Here is a 26,228-nt window from a genome sequence, read left to right as displayed (position 1 = left end):
CCATCAATGGCAGGAAGACCCTTTTTGCCCGACCTCGACTTCTGATGTAGCGAATTGTGCGAACCTGTGGGGAAAGGTAAAAGACTGAGCTCAAGGCTTGCACCGATAATTCTGCGGTATTTTCACAGACATTACTTGGGCCAATAAAGCACAAAAAGGAAATGATTGGATAGGAACAATGAAGCGTGCACAAAAAGGTCGTATAGGCTGATTCTGGTGATTGGTGATTGAGTAAGACTATCCAGAGGGGCGGGGATGGAAGGGAGGCTTGGAAAGGTGGGCCGTCACATATTCTTCTAGGTCGACCAGAGCCTTCTGTAGCCTTTCAGCAGACTATACTATACGTATGTACAGTACATACCTACGGTAGAGGAGGTAACTATGCTTCAAACAAACACCTCTCGCCTCCTCATCCCTCCTTCTTCACCACCTCCTCCTCCTCCTCCTCTTTACTCTCCTTCCCCGTCAACCCCCTCAGCGCCTCCCACTCCGTCTCCGTCATCGAGTACGTCAGCTCGTCGTGCCACACGCGGTTCACCCACGCCACCTCGCGCCGCCTCCCCGCCAACGCGAACCCCGCCGCCTCGTACAGCCGCTGCCCGACCCCGTTGAACGACACCGTCGTCAGCGACAGCGAGTGCAGGCCGCCGTGCCGGAACGCCCAGTCCACGCCCCAGTCCAGCGCCTCCCGCCCGTACCCGCGCCCGCGGTGCGCCCGCGCCAGCGTGATGCCCAGGTACGCGTTGCGGTTGTGCCGCAGCGAGTCGGGGATGCCGCCCCAGCCGATGCAGAGCGTGCCGATGATGGTGGGCTTCGTCTTCTTCTTGTCTGTGTTGGTGGCGGCTTCCTCCTCGGACGGACGTAGGCAGATGGCCACGCCGAGCAGCGCCTTGCGGTACATGGTCGCCAGGAACTGCACGTCCGTCTTGCCCTGCGGCCTGATGAGCATCTCGGACGACAGCGCCTGGAGGGGCGCTTCGTTGATCATTTCGGTGAGCACCTCCTTGTAGTCGTCGCACTCGTCGTCAACGGCAATGTAACGAAGCTGCTTAGACTCGAAGGCGTTGTCGAGAGCAGCCGAAAAGGTAGACATAGTTGCTTGTATGTGATGGAGAATTTTTTTAATTTTTTTTTTGGATTCTGGGTTGAAGCTGCAGACCGATAGAAGCAGCGCATCTCTGCCTTTTATCTTCAACTTACCCGTTAGGCCGCACTGTACGCTTGAGCATCTCGTAGAGCTTCCCCGACATCCAATTCTCGGCTTCGAGGGTCATTACTCCATCGAAACTAGCGCAATAGCAAGTGACTCAGGCCGTCGCAAAAATCCTCAGCTAAACGAATAGATTTGTCGTCACAAAGGACCATTGAGTCACTCAGGATGCAGCTCGGCTTTCGGTGCTCGGGGTGGAGACGCTCTTGAGCCATCACTTGCCCGATTAGGCACATATGATAACCTTCCCAGCGGATAGTCGTGTATGGGCTGGAAAAAGAAGGGCGGGATATGTGATGCTGTATTATTCTGCATGAACGGAAAGAGAGCAGAAATATACATACAATATGGCAAACTAATCTAGAGAGGCAGCTGCAATCCATCAGTCGACGGCTTGCGCACACGGCAGAGCCCATCGGCGTCCCAATCTTCACTACCAACACCACTTCGCGTGATAAACAAGCCCTTGGGATCAATGTGCTGCTTGATGCGATACAGCCTCTTATAGTTCTCGCCCCAGAAAGACTCCTGGAAGCCAGCCTCAAAGGGATTGGCCTCGTTCAGGTAGGCTCCCATACCCTTCTCGAGCTTTTTGAGGATGGGGATCTCGACGTTGGTCAGCCTGTCCTGCACCGCCTTTTGCTCTGCAAAAGTGGCATTGGCAGCCCACCCTCGACCAAAGGCAATATGGGTGATGGTCTTGCGCCAAGCCGGGTTGAGCGCCGATTTGACCTTGCCTGCATTCCTGGCAACAGCGCCGTCGGCGATGAAGTGGCCAGTATAGCCAGTCTGATTGCCACTGCCATCGTAAATGTCACGCAAAGCTTTGCCTAGATGCTGTGCGCCATCATTTTGACTGAGGAGGTCGCGAGAGATCAAACGAGATCCGACAATGGCTATTCCTCCAGTGGGATCATATGGTGTCTTTGCTAGCTCATTGGCAATCGAGCCACCAAGCGCAGGGGCGAGGTCGAGGGTGTAGTTGGCGTCAGGCGCGGATTTACGGGCATCTTGAATGTATGCATCCACAATCTTGGCAATAGGTGCTTGATCTGTTTTGTTGGGGAAGAACATCATGACGTTGAGGGATGCCGTAGATGTGCCGTTGGAGACAGAGTTGGGGAGGGCAAAGTAGTAACCGCTGCCGCCTGCATCAGCAAGCGCTGGAAGACGCCGGTGGAGAGCTTCCAGAATATCCCAAAACTTGTCATCGGCCGGTCCGGGAAGGATAATATCAGACATGAGAGCCATGGCAGGAACATCAGGGAACGTGCGGATGGTGACAGCGACGACAACGCCAAAAGTGCCACCGCCACCACCTCGAAGTGCCCAAAAGAGGTCTCTATTTTGGTATTCATTCGCGACCACAAGTTTGGCCTGTTGAAATGTTAGAAAGCTGCCGTACTGAATGCAAAGATATACTTACATCGGCTGTCACAACTTGGAACTGCAGAGCATTGTCTGAGGCCATACCCTTCCATGGTCCAAGAGGTGAGTGACCGCCGCCCTGGATATAGCCGCCAGCAGCGCCAACTGTATGTGAAAGACCAACGATTGCAGTGAGATTGCGTTTGCTCGTCTCGGCGTAGATGTCCATGAGCACAACACCGGCACCGAGGGTAACGGCTGACCCCATGGACTTGTTGTGGCTAGAGCCTTCGGGAACAAAGTCGTCGAGAAAATCCATCGTCTTCATCTTGTAAGTGGCAATCTGCAGCGATTCGGGCGCGGATGAGCGGCCGAGAAAACAATGCCCGGTATTTTTGATGGCCAGCTTGATGTTGTGAGTAGCAGCAAAGCGTACCGCTTCCTGGATGTGCTGAGCAGTCTGGGCAACCACCGAGAAGAGAGAGATACGGCCTTGACGACAGAGGACACCTCTTGGAAGGTCAAACGAGCAGGACTCGTTATGCTCTGGCCAGGCCTCCCAATTCGTCCATTGGAGTGCGCCGGGATTCTGGTCACGCCAAACGGAGGATTCTGAGAGGGCCATGGAGGCGTTGCATGCCGCAGCGTCGTAACCAGGATCGTGGCAGACGTGGGCGACAGGCTGGACGGCGATGAGATTGCCACTGACTGAGGCATTGAGTGATGCCCACTGACTTTGTGACGGCCAACAGGGGTCGGTCGGCCTGCAACGACATTGGGACGCGTTTGTTGTCGTTTGCAGGGCAGCCCCGTGGGCCGAGCCGAGCAACGGTATGAAGGAGACGGCGATTGTGAATCTCATGGCGAGGTTAAATAATACTGTGAGAACTGATCATGGTTCCTCTGATGTAAACGAGGAGCGGCAGCCGCATCTATTTGTACTTGTCGACCAGGTCACCGCCGACCACTCCGTCTTATCACACCCCCGATAGGGCATTACGTCGACGAGAGTGAGCACCGCCATGATTTGACTCCTATTGCGTGTTGGACGATTCCTTTTCTGGATGTATGCACCGAGTCGGCCGATCGTGTTCGGCAGTGCATGGCAAAGCGAAGAATACGGTGGATGGCGATTGGATGATCAGTTTGGGGCTGAAAGAGAGAAGCTGGCTCGCGATCAAATTGCCCGGCAAGACTGGGCCCAGCGTCTTTGGTGTCCCGCTAAGATTACAGTGGATGGGCTGCTAAAAGATCTCCGAAGCACCGACCCCGGAGGCAAGCTTGAACCTGTTGTGAACTCCCAGGAGGATGAAGACAGCCCGCTATTCTATCTTGATAATATAAATAACATATCTTGCAGATGTCGAGAATTTCACCAATTTTTAAAATTTCCGTAAGCGTCTCCGCCCCCGCAGCATCCTTTCCATCATCCCTTGAACCCCCCGCCTGCAGGCACCCATCCGCGATGGTGGATCCGCTACCATCCACTTCGCGACATCTGGCCTAAAAGGGTCAAAAATTCCTAACTAGATCAACGTCATTGTCACCGTCCCTTTTCATCCCGCCTTGCTGAGATTGCATCGCCATTACGCCGAATCAGCCCTTCAGCTCGGTACACGATCCCTAATTGGGTTATTTCCTTGCAAAAGAGCAGCCTTACCATCCACTGCGACACTTGCTCCCCCCTTGTGCTTCCACCAGCTGTCTCCGTGTCGTGCAACGCCTGTTTGTGCGACCTCCGTCGCTCTCAGCTGCCGTCATCCAACGAGTCACTCGATACTTGCCACCTGAACGTGACTCTGGTCCTGGCAAATCAAATGGCATTGCGATAAGCTACGATCCTCCACTTGTTCGCCTAACCACGACGACTACGGCTCCAGCGCCGCCCCCAATCCCACATAGCCCACGATGCCCAAGACGCGCCCACCCACGACGGGCTACGAGCGACTCGCCCAAGCCGACCGCTTCAGCGATGACTCCGATGACGAATTTGTCAATGCCGGGCCCTCCGCCGCCCTGAACCCTTCAGCCGCTGCCCCCGGCACTCCCCGGTCAACCACAACGCGGCCCAAGTTCCGACGCCGCGTCGGTAGCACCGGCGGCGTCGACATCAAGGCCATCAACGCCCGTTTCGAACGTTGGGCTGATGAGATTGCCTCTAAATTCAAGCGTGGCCGCGGAAAGAGCTTCGCCGGCGAGGAGGAGCGTCTCGAGATTCAACACTCTGTTTTCCGTGCCCCCGAGGGCATCAGACCCGTCACAGCCCAAGACCTTGCCGAAGCTCCCGAGGGTGCTATAACAAAGGCCGAGTTCGAGGCTATTATCGACAGTGTCAGGCGCGCGATTCGACAAGAGATTCACCCTAGCATGATCTCACAGGGTAGCTCCGGTAGTTACTTTGCTCGCGATCCCGATGGCAAGATTGTCGGTGTGTTTAAGCCCAAAGACGAAGAGCCCTACGCGGCCGGAAATCCAAAATGGAATAAATGGATTCATCGAAATCTATTCCCCTGCTGCTTTGGCCGGGCCTGGTAAGACGACAACCTTTCAACACTGCCAGTCACATGCTAATTCGGATAGCCTCATTCCCAATCTATCATACGTCAGCGAAGCCGCTGCCTACGTCCTCGACCGCCAATTACAAACAAACATGGTACCGTATACCGACGTCGTGTGGCTATCCTCGAAATCATTTCACTACCCCTTCTGGGACCGGCGCAACTTTTACCGCAAGAAGAAGCCATTCCCAGCCAAGCCAGGCAGTTTCCAAGTCTTCCTCAAAGGCTTCAAGGACGCCAACGTCTTTCTGCGCGAGAACCCCTGGCCCGACCAGTACTGGGCTGGCTTTCGTACAACGAATGGTAAAGACAGTGGTAATCGAAAGAACAAGAAGTGGTCCGACGCGTGCCGCCCATCAACGTCTGGCCAGGCCGAGAATGCCGACTCGGACGACGACGAGAGTGAATCGCCCGGCAGCGGGGAGCGTTCACCAGCTCCTGAGCAGCCCGCTCGATTTGCGTGGACCGAGGACTTCAAGCAGTCGTTCCGCGAGGAGCTCGAGAAGCTGGTCATTCTCGACTACATCATGCGCAACACAGATCGGGGCCTCGACAACTGGATGGTCAAGGTCGACCGCGAATCCGGCGCCGTGTCCATAGCCACCGAGCCCATGCACCTCAACATGGACGCCGTGGAATCAGAATCCTCCGACGCAGACCGCCCGCGACCCGTCAACGCCGCCGACATGCCGTCCATGGCCTCAACCGCCTCCTACCCGTACAAGCGGCAGCGGCCCATGCACGCCTCCTCCAGCCGGGGCGAGAAGAGCGCGCAGATGGTGCTCGGCGCCATCGACAACTCGCTCTCGTGGCCGTGGAAGCACCCGGACGCCTGGCGCAGCTTCCCCTTTGGCTGGCTCTTCCTGCCCGTGGACCTCATCGGGCGACCGTTCTCACAGAAGACGCGCGACCACTTCCTGCCGCTGCTGACGTCGACGGCGTGGTGGAGCCAGACGCAACTGGCGCTCAAGCGCGTCTTCCAGGTCGACGAGGACTTCCAGGAGCGCATGTTCGCCAAGCAGATCGCCGTCATGAAGGGCCAGGCCTGGAACGTCGTCGAGGCGCTCAAGACGGCCGACCACGGGCCGCTGGAGCTCACCCGCCGCGCCAAGGTCTGCGTCTGGGACGACCTCGTCGACGTGCCCGTCGCCGTGCCCATGCGCGTCACCTCGTCCGAGATGCGCCGCACCGCGCTCGCTTCGTTCGACCAGGACGAGACCGACATTGCCAGCTCCGTGCCCGCGAGCAGCGGCGGCGCCTCTGCCGCTGCCCCCCCGGACCCTGCCGCCCAGAACCCGGACCTCCTCGGCTTCGGCGGCGATCTGCCCAACCCGGGCCGCTTCGAGATCATCACCAGCCCGAAGCTGGAGGCGACGCGCACGTCCCACGACGCCGCCCCCAACGGCGCGCTCTCCCGCCAAGCCAGCAGCGACGGCAGGTCCGCCGCCACCATCACCAGGCCGTCCGGCGCGCCCTCCCCCTCGTCTTACCACGGGCCCTCGCGCGCGCTCAACGCCTACGACCCGCCCCGCAGCAGCATCAACACCAGGAGCGACGAGCGCGCCGCCACGTCCGCTCGCTCCTCCCACCACCAGCGTCGCTACTCGTTCGCCAGCACACCCGCCGGCCGCCGCAGCAGCCACTCCATCGCGCAGCAGCTCTACGCCGGCGACCACCACCACCCGACCGGCAGGCACAGCTACGACTACAGCCACCAAGCCGCCGACGACGATGACATGCTGGAGGGGGACCTCGGCTACGCCGCGGCGGAGGGCCAGATGGGCAACCAGCGCAAGGTAATTGTGGAGCGCCTCGAGGCCGTCAAGACGAGCAACCCGGTGTTTACGTGGTGCTAGCGAGAGCCGGGATAGGAAAGGTGAGCCGGTGTGCCGGGGGGGGGGAGGAGGGATGACGCTTTCTTTGACACATCCGCGTGAGGAAAGAGAAACGAAAAGTGACAGAGATGTTTGCAGGGTGGGATCGCGGGAGGGGACCGGCTATCTGGAAGCTGGCCCCCGAGAGGTGGCGGCGGCGAGTTGGTTAATTGCATTGCCAACACACGCTACGTGTGTGGCTTTCCCGGCCTTCATATCTTGGAGCCGTGATCGTCTTTGCCTTTGTCTTGTGTGTCATCGTTTCGTGTTTCTTTGCATGCTGGGAGCCACTGCGACCGTTTTTGTATTTCTAGTTCCGTCATGGGTTGGGTTATTCGGTACCAACAGCAACAAGTGCTCGGAGGTGATCGTACGATTTAGATCATAAAACATAAACGAGGATTGTCGTTAATTTTTCTTTAACATCAAATGCAAAATCTCCGAGTCTAGTCTCAAAAGAGATAACTGAATCACACTCTCTGTCCGCGCCTCACCTGTCATCGCTAAAGTCTGTCACTTCTCTTTTGCCAAGAACCAAGGCACGTAGCCTTCCCGGGCTGAGTGAGCGGGCAGGCAACACAAGCGCAGCCATGTCCTGTTCTACGCCAAATCGTCCATTGGCGAGAAAAGACTGATATACCATTGTTCCCACCGATCTGCTTCTTCCGACTCCTTCCGCCCACCGTGCCAAGGCGATTGCACGTGAAGCTTCAGTAGACAGCCACGTAATCAGCTCTCCATCCTCTGGCTCTCGTGATAACGAACAGCGGGGTGACGCCCCGAGGATGCTGGCGCTCTGCTGTCCCAGAATGCAACGTCACGCTGGTTCCAGAGCGAATGATGAAACAACCCTAGCCAAGAGTGTAATACTCGTCTTTACCCTGCCTATAGCAAAAGATATGAGGAGCTTTGGCGTTGAGGGTCTGCGGAGATTTGACAACGGATGCTGAATGTGGGTGCGTTTCTGCCATGCGCGACAACGGTCTTGGCCTATTCTGGCTTGGTTAACACATCGACGATTTGCTAACAGAAACATATATATGACAGAGCAAAGATATTTGTCTGTAGTATTGATGATGTTCTCAGAGACAGGGCATCTGACTTTCCTGATCGCGGCATAGCGTTTGGAACAGGGATACATCTTTGCAATGCTCACCGCTCCGGAGCCAGACCCCGGTTCGGTACCGAGCTTGGAAGTCTGGGACGACAATAAACAAGCCAAAACATGGCATGGAATGGAACTGGGCGTAGCGAGGTCAGCACTGGTCGAATGGCCAAAGTCAAAAATGACCACGACCTTCTAGAGTTGTGATAGAGTGAGTAGTCAAGTTCAAGAGCGGGCCCACAGCCGACGCTAGCACCGCACAACGTGGCACATAATCCAGAATCCGTTGCGTGCTTTTGAGCGTTGGGTCTGTAATATTTTGTGATTTTTTTTTTCATGTCTGCAAGCTGTGTATAGAGCTTGCTTCATCTCCCTCGCCGTCGCTGGTCGCCGGTGGACGGAGGCGGTGACCTGACTCGAAACCGGACATCAAAATTGATGTTCGTTGTTGAGCTTTACATTGGACCACTTGACTTCAGTTGTTGGTGGCATTTTTCCCGTCATCATTTCAAATGCCGACCCAAAAGGCTGGGCATGACCCGCTGTGTAGGTCTAGCTGCGGTATTGGCCAGATCGGTGGCCGTTGCACTTGGCTCCTGGTTTCTCCATTGTTCACTTGGGGTCAGTGGAGAATCCCGCCGCGTTTTTTCGCGTGGTATGTCATCGTGTCTTTAATGCAGTCCATTGTGGCATGGGTCTCGACCCAGCAGTGCTCAATCATGATCCTTGTTGTCACCGGCTTCGTCTTCCGCGGTCTCCAAATGGCTTGGTTCGAAGAAGCCGCGAACAAAGCTACTCGCGACGATTACTGCCAAAAGTAATCCTGCAACTTGTTCGTTGTGGTTATCGCATACCACTCGTACGACTTCAGCCACCAGCAGTCGACCCCACGCACAGCAACCCGACCCGAGAGTTTGGAACGGCCCGAACTCTGCAGCCCGAACTTTGCTCAATTTGAGTTTTCCTGACCACCCGAAAGCCCATTTGGGTGATGGCTCGGAAAGTATCCGCCATGCGAACTGATTGTTTTTTCTCCGAATACGCATCTGCGACAGTGCCCGCACCAGACATGTGTTTTGTTTCGTCTCTTGGTTCGCCATATTGCGCAGTCAGTGATCATCGTTTTTTTTATATATTTCGATCGTCGTGGCAACGCCGTTGTAGCGCGGCCGCGTCATTTTGCCAACGCCAGAGTTCGTTCAAGACCCGCATCTGGTTTCGCTTAACCTGGATTGTTATCTGTCCTGGGATGCTTCGAACAGCATAAAGGTTTGCCCATAATATGACATCTCTCGCCCAATTTCTGTTGTTGAGTTCAGTGTTCGAGGCAGCTATAATGGCACGTATATGGACTGAAGCTGGAGCCAGAAGAGTCAGCTGGGATACCTCGTCCACCTACAGACCGGATCGCCTTCCTGTTTTGATAAATGCTACTTACCCCGACGAAAGTCAATAAAGAAAGAGCAAATTCATGCAGGACATGCCGACCTTGGTGGATATGTCCCCTCCATCGGCCCACCTCACGGTGAGGGGCAGTGTTTTGATCAGCCACTTTCTGAGAGTCGGAAGGATCAAATTCTCACGATAACCCGAAGCGCTAGGCATAGGCGCAGGGCTTGAAGCGTTCTGTGGCCTACGGCTGCTGCCGAGGGCTGGCGAGTCAGCAAGACTTGCGGGCCGCTTCGTCTCTCCGGGGTGTCCCTGCCATGCAGCGCCGACCACGAACTTATTTGTGAATAGTTCTAGAATATTGGCAGAAGCTGTCACCGCAGACGAAACACTAATTTGTCGGGTATTCGGCGCCAGCCACTGTGGCTCTGTGACCCAGAGGCCGGCCGACGCTCATCTTTCACAGGCTGAAAGCCCAAACAGCGGAAGGCAACATGGTTGCCGTCAGCGCAGACATAGCACTTGCAATTACAAGGCAGCCTGCATCTTTGATCGTATGATTAGGCAGCTTCTGGCAACATAGGCTCATCGCAACGGCAGAGCCTTGACTGGCAAGCATCCTCGTAATGCCTCTGGAATCAGCTGGTTTAGGATATGAAGCAGCGGAGTAGAATCGCATGATCAAGTATCCGGACGGTGTCCCCGAGCTTTGAGTATAGGTTCCCCTTCTGGACCGCGTGGCTCAGTCTGGAGTATGCGGTACTGCCAACTTCTTCCATGACGTTTGGTGAGACGAAAACTCAAGGGCAAAGTACCACGCACCGACGACCGACGAGCCATTTACAGCAGGCTCTTCGAGTCCCCACTTCGGTATATCACGTTAAACATTTCCCGCCCAATTCCGGTGACCTGGGTGTCGTTCTTGTGAGGGCTGTTTGTAAAAAGGAGGCGCAGAGGATGTGCTGTCATACTGAGCCCTAGCCCACTAAAGCCTGCAGCCAGAGAGCACCGTTGCATGTTCGGCATTCTGTATTCATCTGCCACCGTGGTTTGAGTCCTCGAACGATGCGTCACGCGCCATAGTTATGGTTCTGGTCTGTCAAAGAGTTCGTGACCTGACCAACGGTTCTTAGATGGTCCTGGTTGCCGCCCACCTCGGCCTGCTCGTTCAATCTCAGCGCTGCTAAGGCAAAGGTCCAGCCCAGTAGCGGTAGCAAGGTTCTGCAGTAGTCTGAACGATCAAAAAAAAGGCTGCAAGTTCTGGCTGTCAACGCGAAAAACGGAGGGTTACCCACAGCGGCCATCGGCTCGCCTACCCCAGGCACAGTAGCCCTTCAACATCAACAGCCAATAGCTCTTCCAGGGCAGAATGAGTTTTCCGTATGTCAAGCCTCATTTTCCCGACTTGGTACTGACACACAGGATCTCCCCAGGGAAAGCACTGTGCCCTTGGACGATGAGTATCGCGACACCGTGGAGTACTGCGGCCGCACCTTCCACAAGTATTCCCTGGAGACTGGTACATACTTTGCGCCAGTAGACGAGGTTTGCACACTTGAATGTATTCTTCTTCAGACTTGCTCTGACACGGGTCACAGGAGGAGGTTGAGCGGCTGGAGCTCATGCATGATGTCCTGTCGAAAGTCTTCGATAATAGACTCATCTTCCCGCCCATGGTGACGCCGGAGAGTATTCTCGACTGCGGCTGCGGTGCCGCGAACTGGGCTGTCGCTGTGGCTAAGAGGTATCCCGACTGCGAGGTATGTAGCGAGGTCGACACCCTTCGAAGAGAACCCGCGGCGACCTATCAAGGTATTCTGCCTGAGTTTTGCCCTGGTGATTGCTTCCGAGGGCAAAGTCTGGGCCATTGTTGCAGGAGTATTGGCTCTAACATCAATGTCTGCCTTTAGGTGCTGGGAATAGATGTCAGCCCGCACATGCTGCCAGACCATCCGCCGCAAAATCTCGATTTCCAAATTGACGACCTTAATGCGAGGTTCGACCTAGGTTCTTGAGGCTCGGCTAATGTTTGTCTAATTATCGGTGCAGATTCACGTTTCCGGGTAATTCGTTTGATCTGGTTCATAGCCAAATGGTTGCTGGAGGGGTGCACGCCAGTCGATGGCCCAGCTATGTGCGCGACATATATCGCATCACGAAACCTGGTGGATGGTGTCAGATTGTGGAGTTGTATCTAAATGCACAGTCGGACAACGGAAGACTGACCTATGGCAAGTACCGTGGAAACCGAGCTTGCAAAAAGCGAATAGGCACTGACATCTCGTGTTTGCGCAGACAATGCATTGTCGAAGTGGTCAAGTCGTTATCTGAATACGCTTTCCCCCCGAAAGAATCCAAGAGCGGCTTTGCACATGGCAGGCTGGATGGAGAGTGCCGGCTTTGTTGATATAGAATCGAAACTCATCACGCTACCGATGAGTGCGTGGCCAACCGGTACGCTCTCTGCGCGATCGGGGTCACGTATCAACCAAGTTTGCTGACAAGACTCCGCCAGAGCCTAGAGACCAGCGCATAGGGAGAGCGAACCGCGAGAACATCAAAGAACTGTTGGCTACAGCTGGCCTGTATCCGCTGACAGAGCAAATGAAGTCCGTCGCAGCCGTGCCATGCAATGGAAGGCCATTCGGCAAGCTAACCATGTTTTCCAGAATGCCGATGGAAGAGTTCGAGGAACTCATCAGTCGCGCTAGAGACGAGGCGGGCGACCCAGGGCTCAAGGTTAGTAGGCCATGTACCTGACTAATAACGACAACACGGTGCTAAAATGAACTCCTTTTCCTGGGATAGGCATACTTTCCCCTGTATGTGATGGAATCTCGGCAACGCCGCGAGGACGTGACTAATTTCTGTCTCAGATATGTCTTTATTGGACGAAAGCCGACCACGATGTAGTGGACGATAGACGGCTGGAGAGCCGAGGGCTACAACCCGGCGCCGTTGAAGCCGAGGCGAAAGATATCGGTCGGGGATGAAAACGGCTTGATGCAGGCGGATGCAGTTGAATGCGGTTGATTGCGAATTTAACGTTGAGTTGGCAAAAGGTCCAGACACGAATTTCTTGACCGTTGTGTTTCGTTTGCAATGGCAACATGGCCGAACTGACCTGCCAGCTGGCAGACGACCTGGGGTGGCATGTCCACTGATAGCTTCTTTCCCCTTTGCATCCCTACCTAGGTATCAAAGAATCAAGCCGAGACTCATTCAGAAACCTTATGACATCCGCACGTCGAATTCTTTGAAATTACTCTGCCTCTACATGACCACGCCTCACACGTCCCGGTAGCGCACTTGTCGCAACGATTGTCCGCCATTTCAACTAACGTTAGTGCAAACGTTGACTTCATGCTAGCTAAGATCGAAAGAGGCGGGCTGTACATTGATTACTCCAGTGGGTGCGTTTTCCAAGACTTCACTGCACGATAGTAACCATTTGACGCTATTAGTAGTGTGTCATCATCATTGGCCAGTAGTTCGAACTCCTGTGTCCGGATATAGCTACGATATATACGGGGCGAAAGTCGACACTGTGACACACGCGCAACCAGTCCTCCCGCGCACCGCCCTGGGGGTGTTGATCACGATTCAGGGACAGGAAAAAATTCCACCATTTTCGTTCATATTCACCATCTCGTCGATAAAGAAGGCCCGGCAGGCTGGAGGTGGAACCACGGACAGAGCGCGACGATCGGCTAGAGCGGATGGAACGGAGAGGTGGATAACAAGACTGGCCAACTCATTCACGACTGTCGACGAGAAACTTTCAATATCTTGATACGAAACTACGGATACTGTGGAGTCGGTTGGCTTCTCAAGCCAGATTCGAGCTTTGTTCCGCACATTGTATCATCCAATGCCGTCTCTGAAAAGTCGATCTCTCGTTTGGATTTTGGGCGCGCCACCATCAGTCTCGGACGTTTTCTAGCGTCCGTTGTGGGTCATATCAGTTGTGTTGCTATTTCCACATGCAGCAAGTCTTTCCCTGAGGCTCTGCAGCGACACCGAGTCACCTCCGTTAGCCACGTCGCAAACCAGTCAAGATACATGTTGCTTTGCAAGAATGCTTCCATTTGGAGATTGACCGACTTTCTAGGCAAAGACTAAAGTGGCGCACTCTCTGCTCAGACTCTGTCTTAGCTACGCCTCTAGACATCCTTACGCAAGCGATAGGTACCCTACCCGAACTCGCGCTGCCCGAAACCGCCCGGCTCGCCCGAGACATCAACAATGCTCAACATGATGATGAAGCCGCGAGTCGCGTCGAACATTCGGTATACTTAGCATGGCACTCTGCAGAGTTAGCTAGGAGGGCTAATGCCAAGGGAATTATTCATTTAGATTGGTATCCGTATCTGTGCCGGTGATGGCTCGGCGATGGCAGCCAGATTCCGCAGCACGTTGGCCTGGTGTGTGAGGTCCACTAAAAAACGCCGCACCGGTTCAACGATGGCTGAGAGCACAGCTCGGACCATATCGCAAGGCATGAAGTACAGCATGGACAGGGGAAGAGTTTTTTGTAAGTCATATAAAAAGGAACCTCATTGCCTCTCGGAAAGTATTGTACATCCTCGTGTTTCTACATTCTCCAACCCCCGCGACCAAGTTCCAACTTACACCATTCAAACCACTTACACACTTCATACACCAAGCTACTCCCTACACAATGCCTTCCTCTGTCACGTCTTCGTCCCCCAAGTCCAGCATCAAGTCCTGGTTCGCTCGCCATTGCACGCCTGCCCCTGCCTGGCGCGGTCAGCAGACCTGCTGGTGCAAAGATTGCTTCAACAAGCAGATGGGGCTGCCTCCCAAGGCCCAAACCTCGGACTGGCCCTACAACCACCCTACCCGAAACAACAATGGCTTTAGCTCTGAGACTGCCTCTCTGAACACCGAGACGGAAGCCGAATGTGCTTCCGAGAAGCGCCTTCTTTAGACCGCCTCACTCGGATAGGCTTACACCACTCTACACCTTGATCATCTCCACTGCTGCGACATGCACGAAAAGCAGTATTGGGAAATTGGGGGCCATTTATTAGTGGGAATCACTCACTATGACAGCTCACCGCAACCACAACATTTCTTTTGTCAAAGGGAACAGATTGAACCAAATCAGGCCATGTGCATCCTGTACCGGCAAGTCGTTGCCTGCCGGCTATGGGTTCCGGACGAACGGCGCCGGCATGTGGGGCGGACCCTGACACGACCTTATTTGCACTTGGCGTTTGGAGCGGCTATTACGGGTTTGACGGATAGAAACAGATATTATACCATAGACTAGATGAGGAATCGATACTTTTGCTTTTATTGCATCTTGCCCTTTTCTCCAGCGTTGCGCACATGTTGTCCACGTCAATCCGTTTCTGGCCACTAGCCGAAGGAAGCATGCAAACTTGACGTCACATCGCTGGAGCCCCTCTAGAGGGGTGTGAGTGGTGGGTTTTGCAACTTCTCATCAGACGAATATAGAACACCGAAACAACCATATGATGGCGCGCAAAGTAGACAGCGTAATCCTTGAGACACTTGGCCTGGATGCCAGCGAAACCAGGATGAGCCCGCACGGCGGCTCCGGCTTCGCGTCAACGTTCAAGTTGTCCACGTCCGTCGACGGCCAGCCGTGTCGCTATTTTATCAAGACGGGTCGCGCCGCCGCCGCCGAGACCATGTTCCGAGGTATCACCACCAAAGCTCTGGTGAAGTCTACTAGCGGAATAAACTGACAGATTTATTTACAGGCGAGCATGCCTCGCTCAACGCCATCGCCGACGCCGTGCCGGGTTTCTGCCCGCGCGCGCACGCGCACGGCGCCATGCGGGACGCCTCCGGGCAGTACTTTCTCGCCACCGACTTCCTGGACCTCTCCTCTTCCACCTCTTCCTCCTCCAGGCCGTCGCTCGCCGCCAAGCTCGCACAGTTGCACACCACCCCTGCGCCCACTCCCGGCGGCGCGTTCGGCTTCCCAGTGATAACCTGCTGCGGCGCGACGCCGCAGGACAATACGTGGACCACCTCGTGGCCCGAGTTCTTCGCGGAGCGCCGTCTCCGCGCGGTCCTACGCGCGTGCAAGGCCGACGCGGAGCTCTCGGCGGCCGTGGAGACGGTCGCCGCCGAGGTCGTGCCGCGGCTGCTAGGGCGCGTCGAGCCCGTCGCGCCGGTGGTGCTGCACGGCGACTTGTGGAGCGGCAACCACGGACGGGCGGCCGGCGGGGAGGAGGTCGCGTTCGACCCGGCGGCGGTGTACGGCCACGCGGAGTACGACCTCGGCATCATGCGCATGTTTGGCGGCTTCGGGCGCGCGTTCTGGGAAGAGTACCACGCGCTGGTGCCCAAGGCGGAGCCGCGCGAGGAGTGGGAGGACAGGATCGCGCTGTACGAGCTGTGAGTTTTGTCGTCTCTCGGTGCTGCTGGCCAGGGCTAACGAACGCAACAGATATCACCACCTCAACCACCTTGCCATGTTCGGCGGAGGATATCGTGGCGGCGCCATGGCCATCATGAAGGGATTGATTGAAAAGTATGCAGGTTGATAAGACTGAATATCGTGTATAAATTGTCGAAATAAGCTCTATAAGGATGGATCTGCTGGATAATGATGATGAAAATGATAAAACCTTTCCCTTTCCCGCGAGCGCCAGTGGAACAAAGCAATCCGTTTCGTAAACCGCAGTGCTGTCTATGTACCAGTTTCACCCAACCGTATGCTTGCTGATGAGTATAGAAAGAGAAAACAACGACAAAGAACACTCCCCCGGACTACTCTGCTAGCATAGCCTGCCTCGTTTCCCGCACCGGCTCCTCCTCTGACACACGCTGCTCCCTCTCCGGCAGCCTCTCCGTCGGCACCTCCGGCAGCCTCTCCTCCCCTTCCTTGCCCTCCCCCTTAATCCCCGCCTCCATCGCCGCCAGCTCGTCCTCCACCTCGTCCTCGTCCTGCCGCGAGATGCGCCCGCCCAGCATCTCGCTAACCTCGTTCTGGTACGCGACCTCGTCCGCGGTCTCGCCCATCAGCTTCTCCACGTGCTCCAGCCCCCCCATCTCCGCGTGGATCTCGCGCAGCACGCGCGTGCCCTGCTGCAGGCCGAACACGACGTCCTTTTGGATGCGCGCAAACTCGACGCTCGCCGTCAGCTGCTCGAGCTGCGCGAGCTGCGCGTCCGTGCGGGACAGCAGCGACTGCTGGTACTTCTTGCGCCGCAGGGCGAGCAGCGCCCGCGGCTTGTCGCCCTTGGCGAGCATCTGCCGCGCAATGTCCGTCTCCTTGTCGGTGAGCACGGTGATGCGTCGCTGGTACTGCTGGAGCTTGTCGCGCTGGATCTTGAGGTCGAGGATCGCCCTGCGAGGGGGGAGGGGGGTGGTTAGCGAGAATGGAGGGCTCATGAGGACGACGCGGGTGGGAATGGCTGGGGGGCGGGAAACGCTAATGCTGCTCACTTGTCCTGGGCTGTGACTTTACTGGTGTTTCCGCCCATTGTGTGTATGTGTATTTCTGTTCTTGTAGGTCGAATCGTCCCCTTCGATTGTAGGATTCTCGTTTCCTGCTAGATGGCAGGTTTTGTCTGGTTTGAGTTGGTGCGTCTATCTTGTCCGTCTATCTTCTTATCTAGCGCCACTGCTTTTGCCCCGCGATGTTGTCACCAGGCAGCCAAGGCCCGCCGATGACGGCGCCATCTGACCCCTTTTAGGGGCCTGAGTGTCGCTAAAGAGCCCTACAACCCGCTGAGAAATGGCACAACACGTGCTGAAACTTTACGACAACCCCTGTGTGGGCCATGAGGCAAGGATGCACAGCACTGGATCTCGTCGTCGGATGCAACTCTGTTTGTCTCAATTCATTTCATCTTCCTACATCCGCTCTTCTATGTACTGTTTCAGTCCAAGATCATTTCAGAACGCCTCTTTAAAAATTTATCCCGTTTCGGCCGTCAGATACCTTTATTCGTACCCTCTCTTTTCCTTTACCAAGTGAAGCTCTCAATCATCAGCTTCACCACCACCGCCTTACCAGCCTCATCGTGTCTACCGAGCGCCGACGCGATGCATCGCACGTCATCCACCATGCCAGATGGGCCGCACACCACAATCACCGTGCCGCCCTTTTGCTGGCGGAGCTCCTGCGTCAGGATCCTGCGAATGTCCAGCCTCTCGCCTACCGCCAGCGTCACATCCACGTCGCCCCAGCGTCGCTCCGTCGACGTGCTCTGGCTGGCCGGGCCGCAGAGCTGCATCCTCTCCACCTCCCGCACCAGGGGCCAGGTCCGCGCGCCCCAAAACAGCTTCTTGGTGCCCAGCGGCTTCCCGGCTGTGTTGAACCTATCAACGGCCGGGAGCACGCCGGTGATGCCGACTCCGCCGGCGATGCACAGCAAGTTGGGAAACTCATGAGTCGGCTCCGGGTGGTCTTCCTGCAGGAATGTCGCCTTGTGGTTGTACGAGCCTTCCACAAAAACGGGAATGCCCTTGGGACACGGTCCCTTCTTCGCGAGTAGGGCTGTCAACCCACTTTGTCGCCTGATGAAGACGGCAATGCCCGACTCCTTGCGAATCATCGCCGACTCACTGTCCGATCCGCTTCCCGAGCCACTTCCAACCGCTGTCGTGCTTGCTGCGATTCCCTTTTCCTTTTCGTCTCCCACCACAGAGCTGGCCGTGGTAGAAGTCTCTTGTAGGTACGTCACACCAGCAACGGAAAATGGATGGTTCTCCCAGAAGCGCCAGGTGCTAATGGTGGGAAAGTGAAGGTACACGTGGCCGTCAGCAGAGACACCCGGAATGTCGAGTCGGTAGTAATCCTCGTCAATAGGCGTGAAATATGCCCTCTTGAACCCAGCGCGAAGCGAGCGTGCAAGGCGTACCAGACGATCAAAGCCCCAGATGGCACAGGCCATCCAAAGCCAGTTCTGGTACCCCCACGCATCGGTGTACTTGACGTTGACGTGCTTGTACGAGCAGACAATCACCAGCACCGTGATGACAATGTGCGCGGCGAGGAATATCTCGTAGATCCGCTGACGAATCGGCTGGATCGACTTGACGCAGAGAATCACGAATCCGATCGTGCCCGCGGATCCCCAGTACCAATACGGCTCGGTGAATTCCTCGGCCCATCCCTCAGAATGCAGGGCGATCTCAAGGTACACCAAGCTGTGGAGGACCGCGTGCATCATGCAGATGAAGGCGGCCCACCGGTGGAGAAGTAGAAACGTCGAGTGCGACCAGTTGGTCAGCCAGAGCAGAAAGTTGTTACGCCCGGCATACAGAATAACCAAGGGCACATTTGCATACGCCAAGACACCTAGTCGGTTGGCAAGGTTTCTCATGGTCTCGGCCTTGACGGTCTCGTACCAGATTCCCAGCTGATTCTCATACCCGATGCTCGAGAGCACGACGTTGATTACCCAGAGATACAGAATGAAGAGTGCCTGGCCGCGAGTCGGCATGATGCCCAGGCCCCAGATCGGTGTCGAGTGCTTGGAGCCGACCAGGGGCGGGTCGATGAGGTATGCGTTCACCTTGGTGACCCACGCCGCCGGCCACGGGAGAAATCGCAGCAACGACATGGCAATTGGGATGCCCGCACCAGTGATGAGGATGATGAGACTGTACAGGGAGTGCCTGATCTCGTTCATCGCACTGTTGGAAACGTCTCTGTAGAGCAGCTGCCACTGCTCTTCGGGTACTATCCCCGTGTAGTTGAGCACCTGGGTTGCGTTGACCGGTCGTGTCGGCGGTTCGCTAATAGCCGCCACCACATCTGTGTAGGACTTGGGCCCGCTCCCATCCGGCAGCTTGACGAGCTGTCCCTCCCAGAACTTCTCAGCCGCGCTAGTAGGGATCGACGTGCAGTGACTCTTGATGCAGTACGCCAGGGTCTGCAGGTAGAACTCGTTGCGCGACAGGCACGTCGGTGTGGTTTCGGTCGTGACAGCCCAGCCGTCGCCGCTGGGCCAGACGGGCTTGGCAGCCTCGTCGGCATCGCGACGGCGCAGGTATTTCGGGACGATGGCCAGGTCGGCCGTGGTGCAGTTGATGGGCACGAAGAGGCTGAATTCGCAGACAAACGCACAGTAGGGGTCATAGAGAGATATGCCGAACCCCAGGAAGCCGTGGGCTCCGGGGCTGGTAACATCAGCACCGGTGAGGCCAAGCAGCGCCAGCAGGCTGAGGATTGAGATCCAGTGGTGGCTTGCCATGGCAAGGTGGCTGGCGTGAAGCCGGTTCGAAAGTAAGAGTGTTGTTGTTGGTTGGGTCAGGTGAGTGAATAAGGAAGGGGATTGAAGAAGAATGATGAGACAGCACGAGAGGAAGAGAAGCCGTACGCTTGTGCTTTGCTTTACACAAACGCGGGGTTCGAGTCTTGCCTTGTTCAACCGTCGACAGCAAGTATATGTTTGCAAATCTTGGGGTGCGTGTGAGACAGTAGCAAAGGCTACCAGGAACCTCTCTGCAATAGAAAGCAGGCGCCGTGTAAGCGGGACGATGCAAGTACTCGAGACGTTACACCTCAAGGACTGTGTCAAATGTGACGGTCCGACGTGAGACTAGACCTCGAGGGAGGTGGGATCGTCCGCCGTTCTTATTCCACATCTGGTTCGGCTCGAAAAGATAGCTGAACCCTCACGGTCCCAGCCTGCCCCCCATAGCGACAAGAGACCTAAACCCTCATGGCTCCAGCATGCCCGCCATGTCTTCCGATTAGGGGAGGTCGTCGGCTCTAACAGCTGCGGGCTCGGTTCTCGTCTCCTCTCAGCTCAACGGGCGTTCGGGCTAGAACGCACGCGGCTTTTTTGGACCTCGTCGCCTTCCTCATCCTGATATCTCGCTTTTGTGCGTACTTTAATGTTGCCGGCCGGCAGGCGTTGCCCTGTTGGGAACGAGAGCTCTGCGGCGAGGCGGCACCTGGACCTAGTCCTTGCTCCGCAGGCGAATAACTGAAGCGACGGACGGACGGGCTGGTGGCCGAGCAGGGGACGATCACCGTTTTCCCAGCTTCAAAGAACGTCGGGCCCTCGTTCAGCTCCAATGGGGCCTAAATTTTGCGCCGGGTGCGCACGAGCACAAAGGCCATCCCCGCCGCAACCCCGCCAGCCATGCTCAATCCGCCTCTAGATTGGCGCAGATTAACTCGCATGACCAAGACATTGTCGATGCTATGTTTCACATCTATGCTGCCTCAAATTCTGGCAACTAGCTCCGATGTTCCGCAACGGCCGACGTTGTGCCGTGTGCGAGTTGGTTCGAAGGTTGGTTTCTGTTTGTCTCTGTCGTGATACTCGAACCACGTGGCTTGATGTTGGTGCATCGTCGTGCAAGATGCTGCAAGAAATTCAGGCAAAACCGGGCAAGGTCTAGAACCCCGCTCAAGACGACCCCATCGAAAAAAAAAAGAGTTTTTCTTCCTCTAACACCGTCCGTGTGGGAAGGGAAAAACACGAGAAAACCGAGGGCAAAAGTCGGTACAGATAGGTAGGAGTGGGTCTCTGATTTGATTGATAAGATGGACCTTTGAGTCATGCCCCGCTTCTTTTTTTCTAACCTTGTTTCCACACCCTCGCTCTGGCGCATGGATGGCCCAGGGTCTCAGCCTCTCAGGGCGCTCCGCCGATCGTGAAGAAGGAGAAAAGGTAAAAGAGCTTTACGCCTCGTTTCTTGTTCTCTTGTGGAGAGGGGGAAGTGTTAGCCGAACTGATTCGGCTCGAGTCGGCTGTCGGAAACTCTTGCCCTGCGAACGCCCGCATTTTGTCCCATGTGCCTGGGACCAAACGACGATGCCAAGGGCTTGGAGAGGTAGATTCGCGGCACATCTGCCCTTGCCAAGCAAAAAAAGATGGTTCTGTATAGATTTCACGGCTGCATGTATTATCTTACTGACAGATTATTGGAGCCCGCTGCCGACAAGAAACCGATCAACAAACACCATGTTCAGACCATAAGTCAGCTGGTACACGACATGGCACAATATCCCTCAACAAAAGTTTTTCTTGCCCATCCACAATGCTTCCGAGTTCACCCTGGTATTTTTTCGAGCAAGCCATCATCTTCAAACTAGTTACAACTCGCCAACCTCCACCACGGAACTTGTCCAGCCCTGTCTGGATCCACCACACACATTGCCGGATGCAACTACTCGAACCAGTCGGGCAAGTTCTGATACGACAAGGTCATCGCGTTGACGCTGGAAACTGGACAGGATCTGCGCTGTCATTAATCTCGACGACGATACCGGCCCTCATTGTTTCTTGCATTACCAAGTATTTCGCCGGTTGCGCGGATGTCGCGGCATGTGACAGAAACATCTCCATTGTCATGTCATAATAGGCAACGAGAGACGTTCGCCCACAATTCGCCTCAACTGCCTTCAGCTGATTCTGCGTCGGCATGGTTCAATGTCTCATCGACGTTGCAGCGTATCTTTTGTGACGGATCGGACGATTGTTTGCCGTATGCTGCCATGCCTCGCAGTGGATCTAACTATCTGTTCCTCCCAGACATGGAAATTCGTGAAGATACACCCTTTGACAACAAGCAAACTGATGGTTTTGAGGTCATCTATAAACCACCTCCAAAACGATCAGGCGTTTTATGGACGTTTCTTACTGCGAATCTAGCTCTGCACGAACCAAAATGCCCCTCAACTACCTGCATGCGTTGTACTCCATATCGGGCCATGCATGCAGTAGTTGCTACTGTCTCACTTCACCCAGTCAATAGCTCCGGTCAATATTGCATCAATGACCGGCAGTGTGCCGGCCTGTGCGTGGCTGAAGCCCATCAGCTCAACCCCTCAGAGAAATGACCCTATATCGGTCAGCAATAATCACCCACCATCATCGCCATGGCCGCAACCACCGCCAGCCCCATCGACACGGGTATTGCTCTCACCGGCGCGCAGGAGACGCTCCTCATAACGCTCCTCTCCAAACGCAACGACTTTTACCAGCCACGTCCGCTGCTCGCAGACCACTGGGCTGTTGCCATCCTCGACCACCTCGGCCCAGCGCAGCACGCCGCAGTCGAAGCACGCATCCCGCCCGGGCCTATCTTGCACCCAGCATGGTTTGGCTTGCGTTCCCGCACTATTGACGAGTGGGCGGCCGACTTCCTAGACCGTCACGCTGGCCAGCCCGTTGCCGTCCTGCACCTCGCGTGCGGGCTAGACGCGCGCGCCCTGCGCCTGCGTGACCGGTGCCGCGGCAGAGATGTGCGCTGGACAGACCTCGACTTGCCAGCGGTCATCCACGCCCGCCGCCGCGTTGCCGTTGCCATGCCAGAACCCGAGCCGGACGAGGGCTACACGTACAGCATGGTGTCGGCGGACGTCACGACGACGGACTGGCTCGAAGCGTTGCCCGACGACCGCCCCACGCTCGTCATCATGGAGGGCCTCAGCATGTACCTTGGCGTTGAGGACGGTCCGGCGCTCCTCCGGCGGCTTGTGGATTGCTTCGCACCGTGCGGAGGGGAGCTAGTCCTAGACGCCATCTCGGCCCCGTCCGCAGCGTTGTTCAACTGGCTCTTCAAGGCCAAGAGCGACTTTGACGTTCACTTTGCCTACACTGCCGACAATTCCGACGACGTGTCGAAGCTCGATCCGAGGCTGCAGCTCGTGGAGGGCTGCAGTCTGGTAAACAACCCGGGCGTCAGACTGTTGACCTTCTGGCTATGCTGGATGTTTTGGTTCGTGTCTTGGATTCCTTATGCGAGGGGCATGTCTCACTACATGCACTTCAAGATGCAAGAGTGAGTGCAATGAGCGTTTGTGGTAGCATAACATGCAAAGGGCGTTGATAGTCCAAAATCGCGGTGCTTAAGCAGGCTGTGTAGGGCAAAGTGCTAGTGATGCCAGTGACCTACAGAATAAAGCTAACGGCCGCAGTAAATACACCTTTCGAATCCCCATAGTAGGATGAATAAGATCTACATAGCACAGAGAAATATTTTCCAACAATAAACAATTTGTAGAACATATCGACGCAATGCAGAGGGACGCTGCAATGCTACCATGCGCCGTTTTTCGAAGACAGACAACCCTAGATTTGAACCACATTCGAATCAGGAATTAATACAAGTATATTAGTTCAATCCACCAACTCAATCTCTCTCTCTCCTACATTTATTTGACTAGGAACCGCATGCACAAGTCCAGACTTACACAGCGTCCACCCCGCCGAATCTCCGCAATACCTCCGGGCCACCCCACTCATCCCTGTCACCACAAAAAAAAAGTTGGCGCTCTCCAAGATTTTATTCACCACGTCAAAACGCAACGACAACGCGCCGACGCCGCCTTCCCATGCCGCCCTCCCTCAGCAACCGGCTCGATCTCGACGTATACCACGTTGTCAAGCGCCTCGAGCAGAGCGCCAACGACGGCAGGCCCTTCAAGACCGTCGCCGCCGCGTACGGCGCCGTCAAGGCCTCCAACTCGAGCCTCAGCCGCCAGAAGAAGCGGCCGCTGGAGGATGCCCTCTTCCGCGTGCTCGACGTCCGGAAGCAGGAGCGGGCCGAGGACGAGGACGATGACTCCGAGGCGGCCATTGACGTCGACGAACCCGAACCGACGACCAAGGGCGACGAGCGCTTCCTGCTGAACCGCCAGATGACCAAGCACTGGAACGTCGAGGCCGCGGCGATGCCAGCGGCGATCACAAATACACAGCAGCCGAATGGCGAGCAGCCGCCGGCCAAGAAGAAGCGACGGGTTGATATTGACCCCGACGAGACGAATATGACCAGAGCAACGAGTGAGGGCGCCACGGGATTGTCGACGCCGAAGGAGTCCAAAGAAAGCAAAGCGACTCTCGACGGCAGCAAACTGCAAAAGAAGACCCCTCGAGGACCGCTCTTCGATGTCGAGTCAAGCATTGACCGCCCGAGATTAGGCGGTCTCGGCAAGGCATATGATGAGTTGCTCTTCGATCTGGAGAACCTATTAATAGCACCTCAATGCTACGACCCGTGCGACGAGCGCCTGCTCGGCATCCTCCTCACCGGTCCCTCCGCCATCGGCAAGACGTCCTACGTGCGGTCCTTTGCCGCGCACATGGGCGTCGCCCTCATCGACATCACGCGCTGCTTTCAAGAACCCGAACGCATCGAGAAGGCCCTCACCGAAGCCTTTGACGCGGCTCTCGCCTCCGCGCCGTGCCTCGTCTTCGCCGCACACGTCGAGCGGTACCTGCCCCTTCCCAGCGGCGGCGACACCGCCGCGCACAACGAGCAGCCGCAGCGCGCACTCGCCCTGCTGGAGCGGCACATGGCGCGCGTCAAGGCGCAGCGCGTGCGTGTCGTGTGCGTCGCCACCGCCGCGCGCGAGGCCGACGTCCACCCCGCGCTCTTCACCGGCGGCTGGTTCGACGTGCGCGTGCCGCTGTCGGTGCCGACCGCCGCCGAGCGAGCCGACATCCTGCGCGCCGTGATCCACGAGCGTGCGGTGCGCGACGACCTCGACCTCGTCGGCCTCGCCCGGAGGATGGACGGCTACGTCGGCGGGGACATTGCGCAGCTCGTGCGGCACGCCGCGCGCAACGCCGCCGGTCGCTCCCGGTCATCCCACTACCCGCCCTCCGGCGACGACACCATCTACACGGCCGCCGACAGCGGCGACCCAGCCTCTTCCGTACCTCCCAGCATGCCGCTGACGCTCGACGACTTCGCCGCCGCCATGAAGGACTACGTGCCCATGCTGCGCAAGGAGGGCTTCACCGCCATCCCCAACGTAACGTGGGACCAGGTCGGCGGCCTGGCCTCGGTGCGCGAGCAGCTGCAGCTCTCCATCGTCGGGCCCATCGCCAACCCGGCGCTGTACGCCCGCTTCGGCCTGACCCGCGCCGGCGGGTGCCTGCTCTGGGGCCCGCCGGGCTGCGGCAAGACGCTTGTCGCGCAGGCCGTCGCCAACGAGGCGCAGGCCAGCTTCATCCTCATCAACGGGCCCGAGCTGCTCAACAAGTACGTCGGCGAGTCCGAGCGCGCCGTCCGCGAGCTCTTCGCGCGCGCCCGCTCCTCCACGCCCTGCATACTCTTCTTCGACGAGTTCGACTCCATCGTCCCGCGGCGCGACGGCGGCGGCAGAACCTCCGAGGCCGGCACCCGCGTCGTCAACGCGCTCCTAACGGAACTGGACGGTGCGCGCGCTCGACCGGGCGTCTACGTCATCGGCACCACGAACCGCCCGGACATGATCGACGACGCCATCCTGCGGCCCGGCCGCCTCAGCCGGCAGCTGTTCCTGGACCTGCCGAGCCCGGAGGAGCGCGTCGATATCCTCCGCGCCATCTACCGCACGCGCCACGCCGACACCACCACCAGGGATGAGGAGGAGGAGGCGGCGCTGCTGAGCGGCGTCGCGCTGGACGCCCGCTGCGCCGACTTCTCCGGCGCGGACCTCAGCGGCCTGCACGAGAAGGCGGCCGAGTTCGCGCTCACTAGGTACCTGGCGGCGCGCGACCCGGACGCGCCGCAGGAGATTGCGGCGCGCGACTGGGAGGAGGCGCTCAAGGTGACGAGGCCAAGCGTGGCGAGGCCGGAGATGTACAGGAAGCTCAGGGCGAAGATGGGAGGGGCGTTGTAGGGGAGTTTGATACCAGGGTGTAGACTTATAGATCATACATAACGATTTTTCTCTTCAACGTTACGACTATATGCTGTCCTGACTCTCCATCACCAACTAAATCGTTGCATGGATTTTCGTCTGTGTTCAACTACACCAC

The 26,228-nt window shown here is 56.7% G+C and overlaps 10 protein-coding genes across 10 annotated transcripts; 6 read left to right on the top strand and 4 right to left on the bottom strand.

Moving 5' to 3' along the window:
- Window positions 1–409: 409 nt before the first annotated feature.
- Window positions 410–1,093, bottom strand: ISF_08529 (Acyl-CoA N-acyltransferase; the record flags this gene model as incomplete). Its single annotated transcript, XM_018852132.1, has 1 exon — window positions 410–1,093. One exon carries the CDS (start codon window positions 1,091–1,093, stop codon window positions 410–412), a length of 684 nt encoding a protein of 227 aa, XP_018700732.1.
- A 477-nt stretch (window positions 1,094–1,570) lies between these two features.
- ISF_08528 (FAD-binding, type 2) lies at window positions 1,571–3,203 on the bottom strand (the record flags this gene model as incomplete). Its single annotated transcript, XM_018852131.1, has 2 exons — window positions 1,571–2,587; window positions 2,637–3,203. 2 exons carry the CDS (start codon window positions 3,201–3,203, stop codon window positions 1,571–1,573), a joined length of 1,584 nt encoding a protein of 527 aa, XP_018700731.1.
- A 1,283-nt stretch (window positions 3,204–4,486) lies between these two features.
- Window positions 4,487–6,992, top strand: ISF_08527 (Phosphatidylinositol 3-/4-kinase, catalytic; the record flags this gene model as incomplete). The annotated part of the gene is made up of 2 exons (XM_018852130.1): window positions 4,487–5,109; window positions 5,159–6,992. The coding sequence occupies 2 exons, from the start codon at window positions 4,487–4,489 to the stop codon at window positions 6,990–6,992; spliced, it is 2,457 nt and encodes an 818-aa protein (XP_018700730.1).
- A 3,881-nt stretch (window positions 6,993–10,873) lies between these two features.
- ISF_08526 (hypothetical protein) lies at window positions 10,874–11,519 on the top strand (the record flags this gene model as incomplete). The annotated part of the gene is made up of 4 exons (XM_018852129.1): window positions 10,874–10,884; window positions 10,938–11,049; window positions 11,103–11,264; window positions 11,415–11,519. The coding sequence occupies 4 exons, from the start codon at window positions 10,874–10,876 to the stop codon at window positions 11,517–11,519; spliced, it is 390 nt and encodes a 129-aa protein (XP_018700729.1).
- Window positions 11,520–14,185: 2,666 nt separating this feature from the next.
- Window positions 14,186–14,455, top strand: ISF_08525 (hypothetical protein; the record flags this gene model as incomplete). The annotated part of the gene is made up of 1 exon (XM_018852128.1): window positions 14,186–14,455. The coding sequence occupies one exon, from the start codon at window positions 14,186–14,188 to the stop codon at window positions 14,453–14,455; it is 270 nt and encodes an 89-aa protein (XP_018700728.1).
- A 553-nt stretch (window positions 14,456–15,008) lies between these two features.
- On the top strand, window positions 15,009–16,049 carry ISF_08524 (fructosamine-3-kinase; the record flags this gene model as incomplete). The annotated part of the gene is made up of 3 exons (XM_018852127.1): window positions 15,009–15,195; window positions 15,258–15,900; window positions 15,953–16,049. The coding sequence occupies 3 exons, from the start codon at window positions 15,009–15,011 to the stop codon at window positions 16,047–16,049; spliced, it is 927 nt and encodes a 308-aa protein (XP_018700727.1).
- Window positions 16,050–16,275: 226 nt separating this feature from the next.
- On the bottom strand, window positions 16,276–16,991 carry ISF_08523 (SNF7 family protein; the record flags this gene model as incomplete). The annotated part of the gene is made up of 2 exons (XM_018852126.1): window positions 16,276–16,855; window positions 16,954–16,991. 2 exons carry the CDS (start codon window positions 16,989–16,991, stop codon window positions 16,276–16,278), a joined length of 618 nt encoding a protein of 205 aa, XP_018700726.1.
- Window positions 16,992–17,477: 486 nt separating this feature from the next.
- Window positions 17,478–19,712, bottom strand: ISF_08522 (ferric-chelate reductase (Fre2); the record flags this gene model as incomplete). The annotated part of the gene is made up of 1 exon (XM_018852125.1): window positions 17,478–19,712. One exon carries the CDS (start codon window positions 19,710–19,712, stop codon window positions 17,478–17,480), a length of 2,235 nt encoding a protein of 744 aa, XP_018700725.1.
- Window positions 19,713–22,354: 2,642 nt separating this feature from the next.
- On the top strand, window positions 22,355–23,263 carry ISF_08521 (O-methyltransferase-like protein; the record flags this gene model as incomplete). The annotated part of the gene is made up of 1 exon (XM_018852124.1): window positions 22,355–23,263. The coding sequence occupies one exon, from the start codon at window positions 22,355–22,357 to the stop codon at window positions 23,261–23,263; it is 909 nt and encodes a 302-aa protein (XP_018700724.1).
- A 549-nt stretch (window positions 23,264–23,812) lies between these two features.
- Window positions 23,813–26,089, top strand: ISF_08520 (ribosome biogenesis ATPase RIX7; the record flags this gene model as incomplete). Its single annotated transcript, XM_018852123.1, has 1 exon — window positions 23,813–26,089. The coding sequence occupies one exon, from the start codon at window positions 23,813–23,815 to the stop codon at window positions 26,087–26,089; it is 2,277 nt and encodes a 758-aa protein (XP_018700723.1).
- Between the last annotated feature and the right edge of the window lie 139 nt (window positions 26,090–26,228).

The sequence above is a fragment of the Cordyceps fumosorosea genome, assembly GCF_001636725.1.
Source record: "Cordyceps fumosorosea ARSEF 2679 chromosome Unknown scaffold_31, whole genome shotgun sequence".
Taxonomy (NCBI): domain Eukaryota; kingdom Fungi; phylum Ascomycota; class Sordariomycetes; order Hypocreales; family Cordycipitaceae; genus Cordyceps; species Cordyceps fumosorosea.
This window is presented reverse-complemented; position numbering and strand designations above follow the sequence as displayed.